The sequence below is a fragment of the Dysidea avara genome, chromosome 12 (assembly GCF_963678975.1).
Source record: "Dysidea avara chromosome 12, odDysAvar1.4, whole genome shotgun sequence".
NCBI lineage: Eukaryota > Metazoa > Porifera > Demospongiae > Dictyoceratida > Dysideidae > Dysidea > Dysidea avara.
In genome coordinates this window covers 10,575,244-10,594,960 of record NC_089283.1, presented here as the reverse complement: position 1 = coordinate 10,594,960, position 19,717 = coordinate 10,575,244, and the positions used below count along the sequence as shown (strand labels likewise).

At 37.2% G+C, this 19,717-nt stretch overlaps 3 protein-coding genes across 4 annotated transcripts in view; 1 reads left to right on the top strand and 2 right to left on the bottom strand.

The window, feature by feature from the left end:
• LOC136240851 (neurogenic locus notch homolog protein 1-like) overlaps window positions 1–6,795 on the bottom strand; it is a 32,336-nt gene extending 25,541 nt beyond the window's left edge. The window contains exon 1 of the mRNA XM_066031911.1: window positions 6,580–6,795. The gene's annotated coding sequence lies outside the window, so the exon portion shown is untranslated. The remainder of the gene's footprint in view (window positions 1–6,579) is intronic.
• On the top strand, window positions 1,426–3,850 carry LOC136239829 (52 kDa repressor of the inhibitor of the protein kinase-like). The gene is made up of 5 exons (XM_066030579.1): window positions 1,426–1,555; window positions 1,792–1,796; window positions 1,863–1,994; window positions 2,376–3,390; window positions 3,453–3,850. Exons 1-5 carry the CDS (start codon window positions 1,426–1,428, stop codon window positions 3,848–3,850), a joined length of 1,680 nt encoding a protein of 559 aa, XP_065886651.1.
• Window positions 6,796–13,496: 6,701 nt separating the features above from the next.
• The window catches only part of LOC136240548 (uncharacterized), a 48,096-nt gene continuing 41,875 nt past the window's right edge, over window positions 13,497–19,717 (bottom strand). The window contains exons 7-9 of one of the 2 annotated variants that reach the window (XM_066031541.1): window positions 19,168–19,329; window positions 14,522–14,653; window positions 13,497–13,775 (exon numbers count right to left, since the gene is read on the bottom strand). In XM_066031541.1, the coding sequence (XP_065887613.1) occupies window positions 13,657–13,775; window positions 14,522–14,653; window positions 19,168–19,329 (413 nt within the window). In that variant the 3' untranslated portion in view covers window positions 13,497–13,656. The remainder of the gene's footprint in view (window positions 13,776–14,521; window positions 14,654–19,167; window positions 19,330–19,717) is intronic. The other variant, XM_066031542.1, reaches the window with a different exon arrangement.

Genomic DNA, 19,717 nt, shown 5'->3' with positions numbered 1-19,717 from the left:
ATGTGGTTTTCTGATACTTTAGTACTGGACTAAAAGTAGTTCGCAAAGTCCTAGACTTGGGGGTAAGGCTTCATTTGTCAGAAATTACAGAATTAAATGAGAACTGCCCATAATTTTCACACTAGATCCCATGCAGTTGCGGTGGCGGATCTACAGGGGGTTTCAGATTCCACTCAACTTCAGCCTAGCTGCAAGTCGAAGACCAAAATAAAAATAAAAAAAAGGTCACAACCTGCTGTTGAACTCCATAATTGTAATTTCAAAGGCAAAAGTATGAAATTTCCCCAGTAAAAAGTCACTATATATAACTCGCGGTGATTTTATTACCCACACAATAAGTCATCAATAAATTTGGGGCGAGCGCTATTTTCAGAGGGGGTTTCAGCTGAAACCATTGCAACCCCCCTGCATCCGCCACTGAGTTGAATTGAAAGAATTGTTTATAAATAATTGAACATGCTCTCTATGTGTAACATTGTGCCATGGAAGACCATACATTGCTGAAAATTAAACAAAATGGCTAAAGTAATTAGTATTAGTGCAATTAAAAATTATCAAACAGTACAGTAGTACTGAATAAGAAGGGATTGCCCCTAAAATGATGTGTACTGCCTAAAATTCCACTTTTAAAAATCATCCTAGAAACATCTTACTATTTGAAAATCACCTTATACAGCATTAAAAAAAAGAAAAGAAATCACTTGCAGGTGTCCGGTTACATGTCCAAATTTGAATTTTCATCTGCCTGCCTGCCAGCCAGCCAGCCTGACCACATTCGCAAGACTGGAGGCCAAATAAAGCAGCATACAACCACCATTTTATGTCACAATAACAAACTCACCAGTGGCATGTGCCTTTTTAGAAATCTGCTGAGTGTGTACCCTCTGTGCCTTGTCTTTCCTTTTATTTTCAGTCAGGCTGGATATTGTCTTCCAAAACAATATTGAGGCATTAAGTTTCCGTACCAACAGTTTCCTTGAGTAGCATATTTAGATTGCCACAAAGTTATTTAAAGCATTTATGGTACTGTAAAAACTCGGTACTTCATGATAGGTTCAATCCCCCATTAATGATCTCGGTTAATTAATGGAAACCACACCTCTTAACAATTCATTTACTTGAACACAACAACTACATCTCCTTATTGCTTTAGCTGTATTTATAATAATAACACAGTAAAAATAAGGAATAGTGACCATGCTCCTTGATGCTTGGTTCACTAAGACTTTGTTGTGCATGATATTTCTATGATGATTTTTAATGGCAGCATTTTGGAAAGTGCTGTTCCAGGGGCGGATACAGGGGGAGGGGGGGGGGGGATCTTTGGGGTCTGGAGACCCTCCCTTCAGGATATATTTTTATAGGCGCTTACTAACAAGTGCATGATGATAATAAATAAAGCGTTGGCTATTACTCATGCGCGATATGGCTGCAAAGCATTGCAGGAGTAGTGATGAGGCTAGCAACGTTTGTGGACAGATTTCTGAGACATTTCCAGTGACAAGAAAGCCAATTTGCACTGTTATTTTCCAAATACAACGTCCACGTGTACAAGGTTAGTTACAACGCAATGAGGCTGACATGCAGCTGCACGCCAGCTGAGCTACTGTGTGGCTTCATCACTAATTATAATTTTAAGGCTTCTGAGTTGCTAGATAATCCGTAAAATTAATTTTAACGTATCATCGCGTATCATAAAGCTAATTGTAACTATAATTGTAGTGCAATGTAGCTAGCTAGGTAATTTAAAACTTACAGTATAGTTATGCATTATACTTTGTATTGTCACAGCACTAGTACTGTTGATGACAAGGCTAATGAAAGAGCAGTTTCTGATGATGATGTGATTGTGTTGGATTCAGAAGAGGGATCTTCACAGCAAGATGATCAGTGATCAGGCCATTGTACTGAGTGAGGAGAGCAATTCGGACAGAGAGTCAGAAAATGACCTAGAGGAGCATAACACTAGTTTACGCATTACTAGTAATGATGACGTTGTAGTTGACACCACCAGTCATCTATTACGGTCCACTCAGTCAGAGATTGCTAACAGCAGCGATCTTACCACTTGTGATGCCTGACAGTCTGCTAGTGCTGGTAATGATCAGACTCAATTAGCTATTCAGGATGCAATAGGTAGTGGGGATTTTGGAAAGATTGCACAATTAAAATCTCGAATCAATCTCACAGATCAACAAAAATATTTTCTGTTGAAAAGGCATTATGTTCCTTCTATCAACTACAAATTTCCCAGTCATGTGATTAACAAGATTCATCGACATTTTCAACACAGATGACTAGAGAAAAATCATGGCTTGGTATATTCTGAGTCACAAAGTGGAGGATACTGTAAGTATTGTGTTCTATTTGGTAAGACCGAGCCAACTGTGAAGGAACTTGGTGTTTTTGTAACCAGGCCCTTCACTAACTTAAAAAAAGCCTCAGAGCTATTAGGGATACATTTTTATGGCCTTGAAAATTCTAAAGGAAACAAAGCTCATCGAAATCTTGCTTTTCGTGGTCACTGTGATGATAGATCTTCTGTTGAAGAAAACCCAAACAACAATCATGGTAATTTTCTTGGTTTGCTCAAGTTTCGTGTACAGGCTGGTGATAAAGTTATTTCAAATCATCTTGAATCTGCTGCTGGCAATACTATATACACCAGTAAAACTATTCAAAACAATCTCATTGCAATTTGTGGTGACCTAATTCGTAACAAAATTTTAGAGAAAATTCATCACGCATGTTGTTTTTCTGTCCTAGCAGATGAAGCTACAGATGTGGCCAATGATGAGCAGCTATCAACTACCATCCGTTATGTTGATGAAGGATCTCCAACAGAAGTGTTCATGGGATTTTATAAATGTGTCTTGGGGGTTACTGGACAAGCAATTGCTGATGAAATGCTTTCACAACTAGAAAAATGGCAATTGCAGTTGCAATTTCTTCACGGTCAAGCATACGATGGAGCTGGAACTATGGCTGGAAAATCTATAGATGCAGCTGCTTGTATAACCACAAAATATCCTAAAGCATTGTACACTCACTGTGCTTCACACAGACTAAATCTCTGTGTGGTCAAATCTTGCACTATCAGAGAAATCAGAAATACGATGCAGTCAGCTGATAAAGTATCACGATTCTTTAGCAATTCTCCAAAAAGGCAGTTGGCTATGGAGAAGTGTATTGACAATCTGTTTGCCAATGAAAAGCATAGGAAGATAAAGGAGATGTGTCGTACTCACTGGATTGAGCGATATGAGGCTTTTGAAAGTTTTGTGGATTTATTTATGCCAATTGTATGCTGCTTGGAGGAAATAGCCAACAGTTCTCCAGCAGAACGGAATGCTGAAACCAGATCAGATGCTCAGTCACTGTTTTTACAGTGTTCAGATTTTAATTTGTCATAGCTTTGGTGGCTACACATAATGTGCTGTCATACATCAAAGGGCTATCCGTGAAGCTTCAAGGTCGCTATGCTGATGCAATTCGGGCTCACAAAAAGATTCAGAATGTGAAATCTACTTTGGTTAAGCAAAGGTGTGATGTGGAGAGATTTCATTTGCAAATATACAATGAAGTTACAGTATTATGTCAGAGTGTCAGAAATGAAGAATCGGTACCAAGAGTTACTAACAGACAACAAAACAGGCAAAACCTTCCATCCGATAGTCCTAGTGAGTATTATAAGTGCACAACAATTCCTATGCTTGATCACCTGGTCAGTGAACTAAATGTTCAGTTTACAGAGGCATCATCTCAATTTTTGTTACAGTTTGCTCAACTTCTACCATCAGAACTAATAAAAACCTCACAAAGACCAAGAATACAGATTTTGATGATTTAATATAGTTTTATGAAGATAATTACCTCTGTCTAAGGATTTTTCTGCAGAATTAGAGTTATGAAAAAACTACTGGTCATCAGAAACATGTAAAGCTGATGCAGAAGCCTTAAACACACCTGAGAAGGCATTAAAACAGCTTGACAAGGATTTGTATCCTAACATTTATACGTTGTTGACGTTGGCTGCCACTGTTCCAGTCACTAGTTGTGAGTGTGAAAGATCCATCAGTATGCTCCGATTAATCAAAATTTCTTTAAGGAGTACTATGACACAAGAAAGACTAAATGGCTAGCAATGATGCAGTATAATCATCAAATTCCAGTTGAGGCTGATGAAGTAGTCAAGAAGTTCACCACTCGACAGCCAAGGAAACTTCTGTTGTAATTTACCTGCATGAGGACAATTCAGAACAGCTAATATATTCAATTGACATATGTAGTAGTAATCTACTAGGCTGTAGCTACCTATAATAAAATACACTGTACATAACAATAACATAATTAAGTCATTCAATCTAAGTACATAAGTATGATATATGGATCTTTAATGTGTACTCATTCCAGGCCATAAATTTGTGTCAGATTGAATCTCAGAGGGTTGAATTTTCAAAATTTTTCTGGGGGGGTATGCCCCCAGACCCCCTAGAATGCTCGTCCTTCGCACACTGTGCAGTGACTCCTACCTTTAGACCCCCCTTCTAAAAATCCTGGGTCCACCCCTGTGTTCATCCCTACTAAAGTAGTACTACTACTTTACTGCTTGATTCAAGGTTTGCATAATATGTCTGGTGCCTTTTATTTCATTGATGTTATAGAAAGAAAGGCTGAACAGATATGAAATTGTTTTTGGTTTCTATGACAAGAGCAAATAACCCATTATTTATGCACTTTTGCCTGTTGTGCAACTCTAGGCAGAGACTTTTCATGAAGAGGTGCTGAGGTGGAAGGCAGACTCATTGGCAGGGGGCACAAACCCCAAGATACTGATGACACTTTAATAATTACATGGCTCAAAATCATTAGAAATTACACATTTGTAGACAATTACAACAATGATTTTCACGTACATACATATAATACAGTAGCTGCTTGCAAATATGAATTACAATCCTATAACATTGCATTGCAATTGTGCTGGTATAGTGTCTATATGTAACTGTGAGGATGTATGGAAGAATGGCCCAATCAATCAATCAATCAATCAATCAATCAATCAATCAATCAATCAATCAATCAATCAATCAACCAATCACTCAATCAATCAATCCATCAATCAATCAATCAATCAATCAATCAATCAACCAATCACTCAATCAATCAATCAATCCATCAATCAATCAATCAATAATCGATCAATCATCATTATTCCAATATTATTTCATTTCCTAGTGTTGAATTCAGTACTGAAATACTTTAACAATTAAAATATCATCAATTCTGTTCTGAAGTAAATGCATTAATAGTTTGTTCAGTTAGCAAGCACTCCTAATTCTTTGTACACTAGAGAAGGACCTAACTATGTGGAGTATGTATGTGCTGTTGTAATAGTACCATCAAAAAGAGGAGGGGCTGCAACCAACACATGTGCACGTACTCAACTGAGCTGTTAGCTATGTGCTCATCTGCATGGTTCTCTTCAGTCACGGAAGTGAGCGCTGCTTACATACTGTCATTGCTGCTGCTGCACATACTGTCATTGCTGCTGCTGCACATACTGTCACTACTGCTTGCAGCAACTCCAACAGCAGGAAATCAACAACACTGGAGTACTTAGCCTTTTGTACTCTTCTTTGCTTTTCCTGTCAGATTCCTTATAGCTAGCTGGCCTGGTTGCATGTGTTTGACAACTTTACCATATTGCAATGCGTATGTACTACAATAAACATGTTCTCATATTTATTAACTGCATGCATGCTCTTCACAGCACAGTAAAAACTAACTAGTGAAGGTAACTACTAAATGTAGTGAAGGTCACTGTCACAATATGCACTATTTTTGTGTAGTGATGTTTACTACACAGAGTAGTGAACGTCACTACTTAATAATAGTGAGTATTGTGGCAGAAATTAGTAGTGAAATTCACTACTAACTTTTACAGTGAGACTGATGTGGGGAAAGATCTATGGAGGTGCCAGACAGCTAGGATTCCGGCTAGGGCCATTATATTAAGTAAGGCACATAGACAAAACAATGTTGCGGAATTCGACCTGAGGGCATATCAAGCTGTTATGGAAACAGATTTGGGTGGTGGTCGATACTACGTACGCGGTTCCTCTAGTGTGGTTGATAATGGGCATTTTGTGCATGTTCTGCTGGCGCCTACCACACATATTGGCTAGTCCGCCTGTAGTTATAGGATGCCAGCATAGCTAGCTCAGCACGCGGTCTCGCGCGATCAGCCTGACGGATTTGTATAGCTATAGGGAGAAATTTCTCCGCTATAGTTATACCGCGGCCGAGAGAGAGCTGGAGAGAGAGAGAGAAAAAAAGCCACAGGCGGCGGTCCGGATCAGCTTGTAGCACCTACGTAGCGCCTATGATATCTCATCATGGCCGGATATAGCTACGTAAGTCCACCACGAAGACAACTACATGTCGGTAAAATTGTAGGTAAAGTTTTGCTGGTTGTTCCACATCTGAGTATAAGATCTCGATCATATGATAGATATATATAGGTACGCAACTAGTATAAAGATATATACAGTGATAGCTAGCTATATCATGACATACCTGGATCTACTGATAATCGTTTGGATGACAAAATTGCTGCAGAGTAGTGATAGCTGGTCGCACTATGGTCACACTGACAACTCCAATCAGTATACTGCCTTATTGCTTGCTCTCTGTCGGCTTGACCTCTGAGCAATATTAAAGCTTAGTAGGTTAGACGGTTGCCGCTATTCCAAAAATCAAATTGTTCTTTTAATACCGTACTGCTACAAGTCACCAAATAGCTAATTGTACACACAGCATGATTAGCTCAGCCTATATACTAACGTATAGTGACGTCATGCATTATCATGACTTGAGAACATGACTAAACAATGCTCAAAACAATGCATGATTGGCTATATGACTATGATTTTGCTTAGCTACTCAAACCACCTAGCTACACAGTTTGTATAACGTAGAGCTTTTCACTGTAGCTATAGCTACTGTGAAATATATCACTTGAATCATAGGTAGGGTTACTAGGGTATATACTATCTATGCTTGAATACATGCATTGTAGTTTATAGCTATAGCTAGCTTATTTGGCAACATCAGTGATGCATGCATGCATGCCCTTCTCCATTTCACTGCAGTATTACCAGTATATATATATATAGGATGAAGGTAACCCTTTTGTGCTGATTAAAACTTTACATTGTATATTATATAGGTTTTGAGGCATATACACTGTAAATTCAGAAGTATGAAGTTCATACTAATGGTATATATAATGCTACCTGAGGTCACTTAGTATGATGTACGTACTTCAGAAGTATGATATACTAAGTGACCGCAGGTAGTATACCAATAGTGTGAACTTCATATTTCTGAATTTACAGTGTATGGTTGGGATGCTCCAGTCTAACCAATCATATTGTCTTGCATATATTCATGAGTTAAGTAGTTATACACTTAAGAGTTCACCTATATAGAGTCACGCAGTGATTTTTGGGTTTACCTTTCAACTTTGATCATTAAAAGTTCATGTATACCTAGCAATGGTCTTGTCCCAGCACTATATAAGACTAATTAGCTAAGTGATTGTAAGCCCAGATATACTCTGCATGTATAATAGCTATGTTTATTTATTTTATTATGCATTACAATAACAGGAGCCTACAAGCTAAAGAGATAGCGCATGTTGTTATAAAACATATAAGCAGATATAGACAATATATCAACATCTGGCTATGAATTATGCCATTCACCTTCATGCTGTTTGCTGTATTGTACAGCCATATAGCTACATGGACTACCGTATTACTATATGTAATGCATGCATGCTATCTTGTGCATGAATTTGTGACTGGTTTAGACAGTGCCACTCCTTGCATTCGTTCTTGTTTTACTCTGGGCTCCCCCTTAATTGCCATCATCATATAATATGATTGCAGTACATGGCTAATGTATACTCTGATGATACTCGCAATTAACACATTGCAGCATAAGAATTAAGCTTCATCATTGTAATACTGATATGGGACAAATTGTAGCTATATAATGTGTATTGATTAACAGAGTTAGTCTAAAAAATAAATGTACAATAATGCAATGTTTGTATGACTATATGTATAACAGACCTCAAAATGCATGCGTGATAAGAGCATGCACAAGACAGCTATATGGCACGTGTCTTGCTCAATGTACACGCTAATCCCAGCTCATAATAATTTATTTAATTGCCCACTGCTATACATAAATATTTACTTATGATCAGTATTGCCTCATGCTTATAGTAATGACATCACAACAATAATATTAAAAATAATGGTGCATCACTCATAGTCATATGCATTGTAGACTTGTGAGGCATAGTAACACATGTCAAAAGGATAGTGATAGCTAACTAGATTTGGAAATGAACATGCTTATCATAACTGAAACATGCCTATTATGACTGGAATGCAATACCTACAATAACAATTCCAAACCACAAACCACCATAGTGTAATAGTCATAACCCATGCACAAATCACTTTAACCACAGGCATTGTGAAACAACAGGTGCATGTGAAATCATAAGTGATGATACTATATTCTGTGATGACCACAACAACTGTCATGTTCCAATAACAACATTCCTTTGACTGTAAAGCAGGGATATCCTTTTTGTAGCTAACAACAATGTAGTCATACCAGTGATGAATATCTATCATCGACTTGTATACATTGATAACTGCCTCATGTGCTGGACTGTGACCATGATACATACTGAAATCAACCCTTCATGTACATCATGTAGTGCAAGTTGCCTAGTGATTAGAGACAAAACTTACTACTACGCAAATCTTTTTCAGCCACTTTAAAGATCAGTGTGTTTGTTATCATGCAATAGCTGGTTGACACCGCTGACAATTTCTGGCTTAAACCACCAACTATTACTATTTTCACACCTAGTGGCAAGCTGTGATGCCTGATTATGGATGACATCAGTAAATTTATGAAATTTGGGTAGGAAACCATAGTGCCCTGTACTCTAGAGTGAGGCATTGTTATCCAATTCTGGTCATTTAGAATGTAGAGTTGTTAGGACAATGGTTGCTGACGTTGTTTGTACCTTCACACAGGTGCTGCAAGAATGACTGTGGTTAAGGGAATGGTTCCAGTTGTCAGCTGAACACTTCATAATGAGAAGCAGCCTACATTTCAACCAAAACAAACATCAACAGTAATTCATTTCCTGCGTGCCTGCCAACCAGAAAGCCAGCTTCTTGTAGCAGTGGTAGCAGAAGGTTCCAGGCCATTACTAGCAGAAAAAAGCAAAGGAGAGAAACATGCTTGCACCTTCTAATAACAAAGACCACCTCTTTATAAAGACCATTTTACTTTAATGTGTAAATTGCTGCTATCTTGTTGTTTTAGAGTGTATCCCCATAGGATGGTCTTTAACATGCCTAGAAAAGTCAGAGTGGTTTGTAATGTAACAATACCCCATGCAAAAAAGCTTGGCTGTAAAAAATGACGTGTCCATGAAAGTAAAAGTAACTGATGACTAAAGGAACCAATATCTGTTGAGGCCAAGAAATGAATGTTAATACTGGCAACTAACTATAATTTATAAAAATGTGGTCCATTGATTCATGCGGTCTTGCTGCATTCCTAATTAATTCCCTGTAACTCTAATCAGCTAGTAATTTGGTCAATTTTTTCTCCTCTACAATGACTGTTGGAGAAGGTACCAATTTACTAGCCAATTAGATTTACAGTGAATTAATCAGGAATGCAGTCAGACTGCACGAGTCAATGAAAAAGGATCGATGTTATATAAATTATAGAGGAAGACTGAGTGTGGCCCCGACTAGACATTGGGTGACCTGCAGTTCGAATCCTGGGGTTGGAGGGATTTTTTCCTTACTTTGGCCCCTTTTCTGTTACACCTTATTCAGTCAGTAAGTTAAGTCACTAGGTCTAAGCCTTTGTAGGGTAGGTAATCCTAAGGCTGCAGCACATGTTGCTGTCAGACCTTCAGTGTTGGTCACTGTAAAGTGCTAATAATAAAAAAATAGTTAGTTGCCAGTATTAACATTTATTTCTTGGCCTCACCAGATATCAGCTCCTAGTTTTAGTTGTCAGTTACTTTTAGTTTTATGGACACATCTTTTTTGTACAGCTAAGCTGTTTTTGTATGGGTATATTATTGTATCATAAATCAGATATCACTCTGGCTTTTCTAGGCGTAACATGTGGGCGCACAATTCATCGATAAGACTGTCCCATGGGGGTATATATACTCTAAAACAACAAAGAGGTGACCACTAAGTGAAATTATCTAATTACCGTTCCATTCCACTGAATCCAGATGCCCGGAATGTGGTGGAACGGAATGGTGAATTGGATAACTTTGCCTAGTGATAAGGACCACCTGCACCTTCTAACAAAGGCCACTTTATAAAGACTGCTTTAATTTAATGTCTAAATTGATCTTGCTATCTTGTTCTTTAGAGTGTATCCCATATATAGGATGGTCTTATTGATCTATTTGTACACCACATGCCTAGAAATGTCAGAGTGGCACATGAATATCATACAGTAAATAATACACCATGCACGTTAGGAGATGGTCTTTATAAAGAGATGACTATTAGGTGAAATTATCCAATTCACCACTCCATTCTATTCCACCACTCCATTCCACAGACACCTGTCGCCTTGTAGCTATATTCCGCTGTTGTTTTTTTTTCTGTCTTGTAGTTTGGTCTGTCAAGCCAGACAATGGGCACCTGTGCTGTCACAGTTTATTAGTATTACAGGTAAAAGAAGGCTCAAGGAGCCTGTAAGCCTAATCTGTACAAAAATTAATGAACCGCTGTTGTTCTTCTGATATATGGGCAGGCAGGGACACAATGAGTTAAAGCTGTTTGATGCCTATTTCAATGACTCTATCTACTTCAATCATGGTTATACTCTGTATATGCATAATTGAAGCAGGGATTAAATGTGCTCTAGTATATGCAGCTATTTCTTTGTTTCATTGATTTGTATTTCTTTGATCCCTAGTTCCCTACCCAAATGTAAAATTTCTACACTTGTCACAGTATGATACAAATGAATGAATCTGGATAACAAGCTCATTGGTTAAGGGTTTAGGTATGGAGCTGACAGGAGATCTGTTATTTGAAGTTCTGACATCCATTTACTATCTACATGCTTTATTAAGCCTGGTTGACATACACTCCACTATGTAACATTTGTTTGGTTATTTTAATTGTATAGCTAACTCTGAAAGTGCTAGTGTCAGTTGGATTTCTTTTAAACCAACAAAAGGCACTGCCACTATGATGGTTATTAATTCACATACACATTAATTTTCAAGTTAGTCCTATGCTTCAGTACCTGTGATAATAATTGTTTTTTTTCATGAATAATTATTTACAGTTCTCAACAAATTTAGTGCATGAGTTTACCTGCATAATGTCCTTTGTATGTGCAAGAAGATCAAGTTACAAGTTTATTAGTTTATATACTACTTTGACACCTCAGATCAAAGGAAACCGCAGCTCTATATAAATTATCAAAGGGAACTGATACTTTGTAACTGCCTCAGCATCAAAGACAGTTGTGGTCAGGGCAATATGTGAAATATAACTCTACTTAAAGTTTTGCATTGTGGGTTTGAGTTTAACATGTTGGTTTAGTGCGCCCCCCAGACGCTGACGACATTTTCACAATTGTATGGCTCAAATCATCGGAAATTACATATATTTCAAGGACAAAACAATGATCACATATATGCACATAACACAGGAGCTACCTAATTACAAATATGGATTAAAACCCTACATAACATATATTGTATTACAATTTACATGCAATTGTACTGGTATAAATGTCTCAGTATGTATTATATTTATTTATTTCCTAGTGTTAGCTAAATGTAAATGCTGTAACAATTAAATAATCAATTGTGACCGGATTTGCAAAAAGGTACCCTTTTCACACATGAAATATGACCCATTGTTTCAACTTTCAAACTTTGTAACTTTTGTATCATTGCACGCATGTGCCTGTAATTTTCCATGAGTATGCCTACATTATGTGGCTACAGGTTGATACAAAAATAAAGTCAATCAGTGCAAAGAGTCAACAGTTGTGACATTTTGTTTGCTGGTATGTCACATGTGTAAAAAGGGTACCTTTATCGCAAATCCGGTCACAATTCTGTTCTGAAGTAGATGCATTAACAAGTTGTTCAGTTAACATGCACTACCAGACTACTTAACACTTTGTACACTAGAGAAGGATCTCTGTTGTTGTAATTGTAACAGCTACCATCAATAACGGAGAAGGGGTACACCCAACACACGTACTTGGGTACTGACACACAAATATATACACACTTCTTATTCAATATTATCCACATTATTACTGTTACTAGTGGTGTTTGCTGTGTCATCACCTTTGCCTTCGTCACTTCCATAAACATTATAATTGGAATATGTTAGTTGCAATCTTGTACTCCAATCCTATTCATCTCTGCACGTGGGAGACACGTGACATCGTGTTAGATTGTGAATCCATCATTTTCTATACTTCTGAATCACAAATAATCGCACTAGTGTTAACAGCTAGCCAATGGCGAGCTGCAACATCGGAATCGTCGAGGTAATAATCGTCATCGTGACCGTCACAGAATCCATAGATCGATCTATGTAGAAATCTCTTTTGTTTGATCACGTGATCTATTTTAATTACTTTGCGGCGCGCGTAGACAAATTTGTGGGGGTGCTCCATTTAAAATAGTATCACTACAACTAGTGAAACCCATGCACAATCATTTCTTTTTGTGCCCACAATTTAAACCCACAATCAATGCTTGCAAACCTTTGTACAAAAGTAATGTGGTGAATGCAGGTTTGTCTTCCTTCACCTATTAGGTAAGCATACCAGAGTGGTATATATTACTTATACCATGGCCTCAAGGGATTTGCCTGATATATATGCCCAAGCCCTCAATATATATATGTATGCCCTTGCCCTCTGGCCTGTGGCCCTCGGGCTTGGGTATATATATCAGGCAAATCCCTTGTGGCCATGGTATAACTATTAAATAACCTTTGGTAAAATTTGTGAAAAGAAAATATATAGACCCAAGGAAAAACGGAAGAAAAATTTTACTTGCATGTAGTTATCTTGAGAATGGCCAAGGAAATTTCATTCAATCTTGGTATGTGATTTTTCCTACCTAGTGGGTATCTACATTGGAAATAATCCAATTTCTAAATATAATTGTATAAAAATTGATCTTCCTGCTTATAAAGTGGATAAACATATGTTAACTATCTGTAGCTAATTGCATTGGAAGATTGCTTCACATCTAGTGAAAGTATTTTTGATCACTGAGGAATTAATAGTAAATGATTCAATTCTCCCTTAAATTTTATCTTAACAAGGTGCATTAGATATATTATAGGGAATCTTTAACAGCAGCATAACTATTACAACTCAAGATGTACTTTGCATTGATAAAGACATGCACAATGAGTACATAAAAGTAATGTTTACTCACACCAATGTTCAATAAACCTAAATACTGAGTCAAAATCCTAGAACACAAATAAACTTATTCAAAATTCAACTGCAGTTAGAGACAGCCAACTAACGAATTCGGAATCCAAACTTCTTGGTCATCCTATCATTACTGCCAGGGCATCTGGCTCTGACAGTGATTGTATGCTTTCCTTGACTCAGAGCTCTATAGGATTTAGGGCTGGTACCTGTGATTATGTTATTATATAGACAGTCAAATATATTATGGCATATGTACATGCACATCCATCCTTTAATTAACAAAAAGTTACCTCTTTTAGATTATGATACAGATTTAGTAACTATGTAAGTTATTTTGGCTTATCCTATAAAGTGAAACTGTATTCTATGTGTGTGTGTGTGTGTGTGTGTGTGTGTGTGTGTGTGTGTGTGTGTGTGTGTGTGTGTGTGTGTGTGTGTGTGTGTGTGTGTGTGTGTGTGTGTGTGTGCGCATTGAATTTTTTCTGCATTCTTCATATTTTAGGTACATATGCATATGTATGTGTGTGTGTCTGTGTGTCCGTTTAGCAGCCCACCCAGCTGTACCGTCAATGCATGGATACCTGGTGTTTACTGGAGAAGAAATTGTCAACTGTTCTTGTCTTGCTTATCATGTTGGGATTGTTGTGTTCCACTCCATGAAACCTGGACAGTCTTCCTGTGGCCATGGGTTTCTAATCCTACCCCAGGAGGATTTTCCAGCACAAGACTCAAGTGCCTGAGTGTTGCACAGGAATTCCAGTGCTGGTTTGCTAGGTGGCAATAGCTGGGTTTTGCATGGCTTTTCTCTGTGCATGTATATGTATGTGTGCGTGCATGCGTGTGCGTGTGCGTGTATGTGTGTGTGTGTGTGTGTGTGTGTGTATGTGTGTGTGTGTGTGTGTGTGTGTATGACTTATAACAGTTATTAATACAACATCAAGGTGTGGCTTACATCTCTCAAAATCTCCTCTATCAAGTCTGCACAGAGTAGTAGCAGTATCATCAACAACAGAAAATCTGAGGGTAGCAGTTCTTCTCCTCTTATTAACTCTGCCTCTAATTTGACTAACTTCACAAACATTAGCTGCAATAATCAATGCACAAAATAACACTAGTAATAGTGAATTCAGCTACATACACATCCTTTCATTTGATAACATTTTCTTAATCTAGATAACCAAAGGATTGGTTCACCAAAATTTCAGGCCTAGAAGCCAGTAGCTACAGTACTACAAAGCATTAATGACAAAACGATTGATTTGTATGGTAATAATATGGACAGGAGCCTAATATTAATGGTTCTAACTTATAAGCATTAGGAATTTCCAGTTTCTTAGCAATTATAGAAATATAAAAGTAGTGAAACAAGCGAGGTTGCCTACACACTAGTGGACATTAAATTCCTACTTTCAGTCTATACCCATGACTGGATTAGGGATTATTAATGTCCACTACTAGATATTTGGGGGTGATCAACCTATCTTGTTTCACTACTTTTTTTTCTATTTCTAAATGGAAATTATCCGTATTTTTCATACTGGTTACTTTAATTGTAGAAGTACTTTTTGAACTGTTTTTGATTCGTAAAGCCTTGAGAAATGGAAAGGTTTAATTGATCCCAAAGTTGTATACTCGAATGGTCAATATTCATTAGCATCACAATAAAATTTCACCAAAATTGAGTATATTTACACGTAAATTTTCAAATTTTCCTGGGGGAGCATGCCTCCAGACTCCCCTAGAATCTGAAGTGGTTTACTTAATATTCTAGGTTGTGCCCTGCTTTTTAGACAATATTTGGTAGCTGGGGTGTGCAGCGCTATTTCTTGGTATGCATGGGTTCACCAGTCATAGTAATTCTATTTTACAAAAAAAAAAACAAGTACACAAAAAGTTTTTTCAACTACATAATTATAGAGTAGGAAGCATGCATAACACATTGATAAAAAGTACTGAAACAAGCTGTAGTGCACAATATTAAATCACAGTAAAACATCCCTACTGTGCTCAAGATACCACAATGGAAATGCACAGTAGGGATATACACCACCATAACACTTCTTATTGTTTTATCGTGATTTAATATTGTGCACTACTCTAGCTTGTTTCAGTACCTTTATATTGACGTATCATGGTCCCTACTCTAGTTGAAAATTCCAATTTTTTTTGGGTACTTGTATACAAGTATAAGGAAAATTAATTTAAGTTTGATTAGGGATCATAGAAATAAAAAGTATTGAAACAAGGGAGGTTGTAGATATACTAGTGGACATTAAATCCCTATTTCAGTCTGTACCCAGGGATTTAATGCCCACTAGTATATCTTTAGGTGTAAGTGACCTCTCCTGTTTCAATACTTTCAATTTCTATGAACCTATACTTGTTTGTTTACTTTTTTTGCAACATTATTATGACTGGCGAACATAAAACAGTACGATAGTACTATTTAAGTAGGAATTTCCCTGAAAATTTCACGTGCCACTCAAAATTCTGCCTTTAGAGACATTTTATGCAATGTAAACCACCTTTATGGAATAGTACTAGTCCAAATAATATATAAAATATAACAAAACACTTTCAGGTGGCCGGATATAGAATTTTTTAAATTGCCAAAACTCAAATTTTAGTCTCATTGCCACACTGCCTGCCTCACTGACCACAGTCGCAAGGCTAGAGACTAAAAGAAGCAGCACATGGCTACCATTTTACGCCACAATAACAAACTCACCAGTGGGATGTGCCTTTTGGGGTTCCGACGAGTGTAGGCCCTCTGCACCTTTTACCTTCGATCAGGCTACTTGTCTTCTTCTACATCCAACGAAATCATATCAAGGCTGTAATTTTCCATATGAACACTTTCTTTCAGCAACATATATAGACGCCACAGAACTATTTCAGAGCTGAAGCGCTTTAGTCCTGGTGCTACTATACTGAGATATATGGTAGCTAGATATCTGCAAGTTTGCGATTGGGATCCCGTTCACGATACAGTGTAAGTTTGTGACCACACCTATCAATTAAAGATCTAGGTGGACTAATGATTGGGATCCCGTTCGCGATACAGTGTAAGTTTGTGACCACACCTATCAATTAAAGATCTAGGTGGACTAATAGTGATAGAGTATGGAGACTACACCTCTTAAACAATCTAGCTCTTTACTTAACAGTAAACAAGAAGACCTCACCCCTTATTGGTCTAGCTAGCTGCACAATGCTAAACTAACCACTTGTATTATTCAAATAGTTTGATACATCCGTAGATGGAAGCCCTACTGTAGTCTATTAACACTATCAGCAGTACAACCTTGACTGATGGCCATGGTAAAGAAGGATAAAAGGTAAGACAATCGCACAAGCATAGTATTTTTATCAATGTACCAAAGATATTTTCTTAAAATTAGAAACGTTTCTGTGAAAAAATTAGGGCTGTAGCTGTAGCCAATTTTCCGCTACACTTGACTGAACCCGTCAGGCAGGCAGGCAAGCAGGTATTGGAAATTCCATTGAATAATTGTTTTTTTTAATTTTGTAGAAACTTGACAGAAATGTTTTGGGTCGATCTGAAGACACTTTTTGGCTTGATTTTACCCACACAATACCCCCTGTCATGTTGTTGTGAGGAAAGATCAAGGCAGGTTTTTGGGTTAAATTATATCATGGGCCATGCCCACACCTTCTACTATACAGTACTATCGTACTGTATGATAAAATAATAACTAGTATTTTTTTTAAATTGCTAATTTGAAAATGAAGTAGGGATGTATGCAATATGAAGTAGTGAATCAAGAGATGAATGGTGGTATTACAGCATAGCTCAGTGGGAAAGTCCCTACTTTGGCATTGAGCAAAATAATTGTTATAGTTAATGTGCCAAAGTAGGGACTTTCCCACTGAGCTATGCTGTAATACTATCATTAATCTCTTGTTTCACTACTTTTTATTACATAGATCCCTACTTCATTTTTTAAAACAATTTTTAAAATACTAGTTTGTTTAGTTTTTTGTTGCACCAGAGCTAGCTATTTGAATATCATACATGACTGTTGTATTAGAGTGACTGTTAGTGTAACAATGTGGACGTGTAGCAACATGTCATAGCATAGCCCTGCTTCTTTTGTGAGCCATGCCCACTTATGTAAATACCTGTCTGTAGGCATATGGTAGCTACGCCCATTTATCAGTCTGTAGGTATGCACAAATCCACGTTTGTCTGCAGGCTTATGTAGAGCCATGCCCACTAACCAGTTGTTATTGTATGAGTCATAATCTAGTATATAGTGCTGTGATTAATTCTATAATATTGTGACTGGTTTTGTGAAAAGCAGGCTATTTAGTGGTCATGAGCTTGCAAAAAAAGTATAAGAAAAAATTAAGAATTTTAAATTAGAGTAGGGACAGTGTATATTGCTGCAATAAAAAGTACTGAAACAAGCTGGATCGGAGTAGTACGTAATGTCCAAATACTGTAAAACAATAAGAAGTGAACATCCCTACTGTGCATAGAGTTTCTTATACTTGTTTATATATAGTGGTTCTAAAAAAGCAAAGTTTATAAAAACACACATTACAATATATAGTAGATCTATGATTTTTCCAATGTACATCCAGTGAAATTTTAAAAGAATTGGTGTTAGTCGTCAGATGGTGAAGAATTCCATCACTTCCACTGTAAAATTATATTTCTTCGCATTTGTTTTAACATGGAGTTTAGAAACTTCAGTCCATTTGATCTTGTTGTTGTATTGAAGCCATACAGTATTTTGTGTGTTAAAATCATGTACACCTTTAATCTTCTGTAATACAATGAGGGCAAGTTTAAGGCCTTCAATCTATCAGATTAAGTCAGGTGTGCAAGATTAGGTACCAGCCTACGTATATAGTAACTTTTCTTTGAACAACTATGACTGATGGCATACCACATTAGAAGAAAGAATGGCACCAGGCTTATTGTTTTTGTCTGAACACATGCTCCAACTATCAATTATTAATAGCAAAGTGGCCATTACACTTCATTTTCAGCTATGTTACCCAGCATTACAAATGAAGAACACAACAAGAAGGACTTCTGCAATCAATCCAGTCACTATGGAAAACTCAGATAACTCCCATTACATAATTATGTTGCTAGGGAAGCCATTGCACGGTGCTAGCTACTGTGAATCAACACCTTGCGCTGTCAGCAGATACTTTAAATGGGACACAAAGGAGGACACAGGTATAAGCATGCATTGTGCATCCTGCAGTATACTACTAAAAGGCACCTGTCAGAATGAAGCAATGTCAAACAGTGAAAAATCAAGCCTGTAGCCTTAGCCATTATCAAGTTATACTTGTCTGAAAGCATCAGTCAGTCAGTCAGTCAGTCAGTCAGTCACTAGAAAATTCCATTAAAATAATTCATAGCAACTTGTTGAAAGCATTTTGGCTCGATCTGAAGGCATGTTTGGGCTTAGTCTTACCTAACCAATACTGCTCCGTCATCAGGGAAAGTGAGGCTGGGTTTAGGGTGATGTTTTTTCATGGACCATGCCCACACTTTTGTGGTCCCTATTATACAGTACTATCATATTGTATGATAGTAAATAAACAATGACTTACAGCAATCTGTAAGATTGACACATGCATTAACTAACTCATCAAGCACCAGTCCATCATCACAAACACATCTAGGAAAATCACATATTGCAGGAATATCGGGATCATCACATGTAGCAAGAGCAACACAATCTCCAAAAACCTGTCCATCTATAGGACATTCCACTACAGAGTAACAAAAACATTATGTTTATTCACAATTATACAAATTCAAAATGCAACGATAAGCACATTGTCTGTGAGGGTTCATTGCAGTTCTTACAATCATAGTACATAGAAATTTAAAAATAATATAGGGATCCAAGCGATATTGCCAATGTGGGAATTTTACCACAAAGCTATATTGTACCATCATTCATATCTCTTGTCTCACTAGTTTTTATTGCTTAGATCATATAATTTTACCTACACCTGCAGATATATTAGTGAACATTTAATCCCTACTTCAGTCTACACCAATGACTGAATTAGGTGTAGGCTAGTCTGGTACTGCCGACCCTATTTTAGGCACTTATAATAAGCCCCCCGAAAAATAGGGTCTGGTCTGTCTAGC

What these genes read in the sequence shown, in the direction of transcription:
- LOC136239829 (XM_066030579.1), top strand. Translation starts at nt 1,426, where the DNA reads ATGGCTGCAAAGCATTGCAGGAGTAGTGATGAGGCTAGCAACGTTTGT. An exon ending in GCATTACTAGTAATGATGAC is followed by an intron (nt 1,995 to 2,375) that starts GTTGTAGTTGAC and finishes CTATTTGGTAAG; the next exon opens with ACCGAGCCAACTGTGAAGGA. An exon ending in TCAGTCACTGTTTTTACAGT is followed by an intron (nt 3,391 to 3,452) that starts GTTCAGATTTTA and finishes CATACATCAAAG; the next exon opens with GGCTATCCGTGAAGCTTCAA.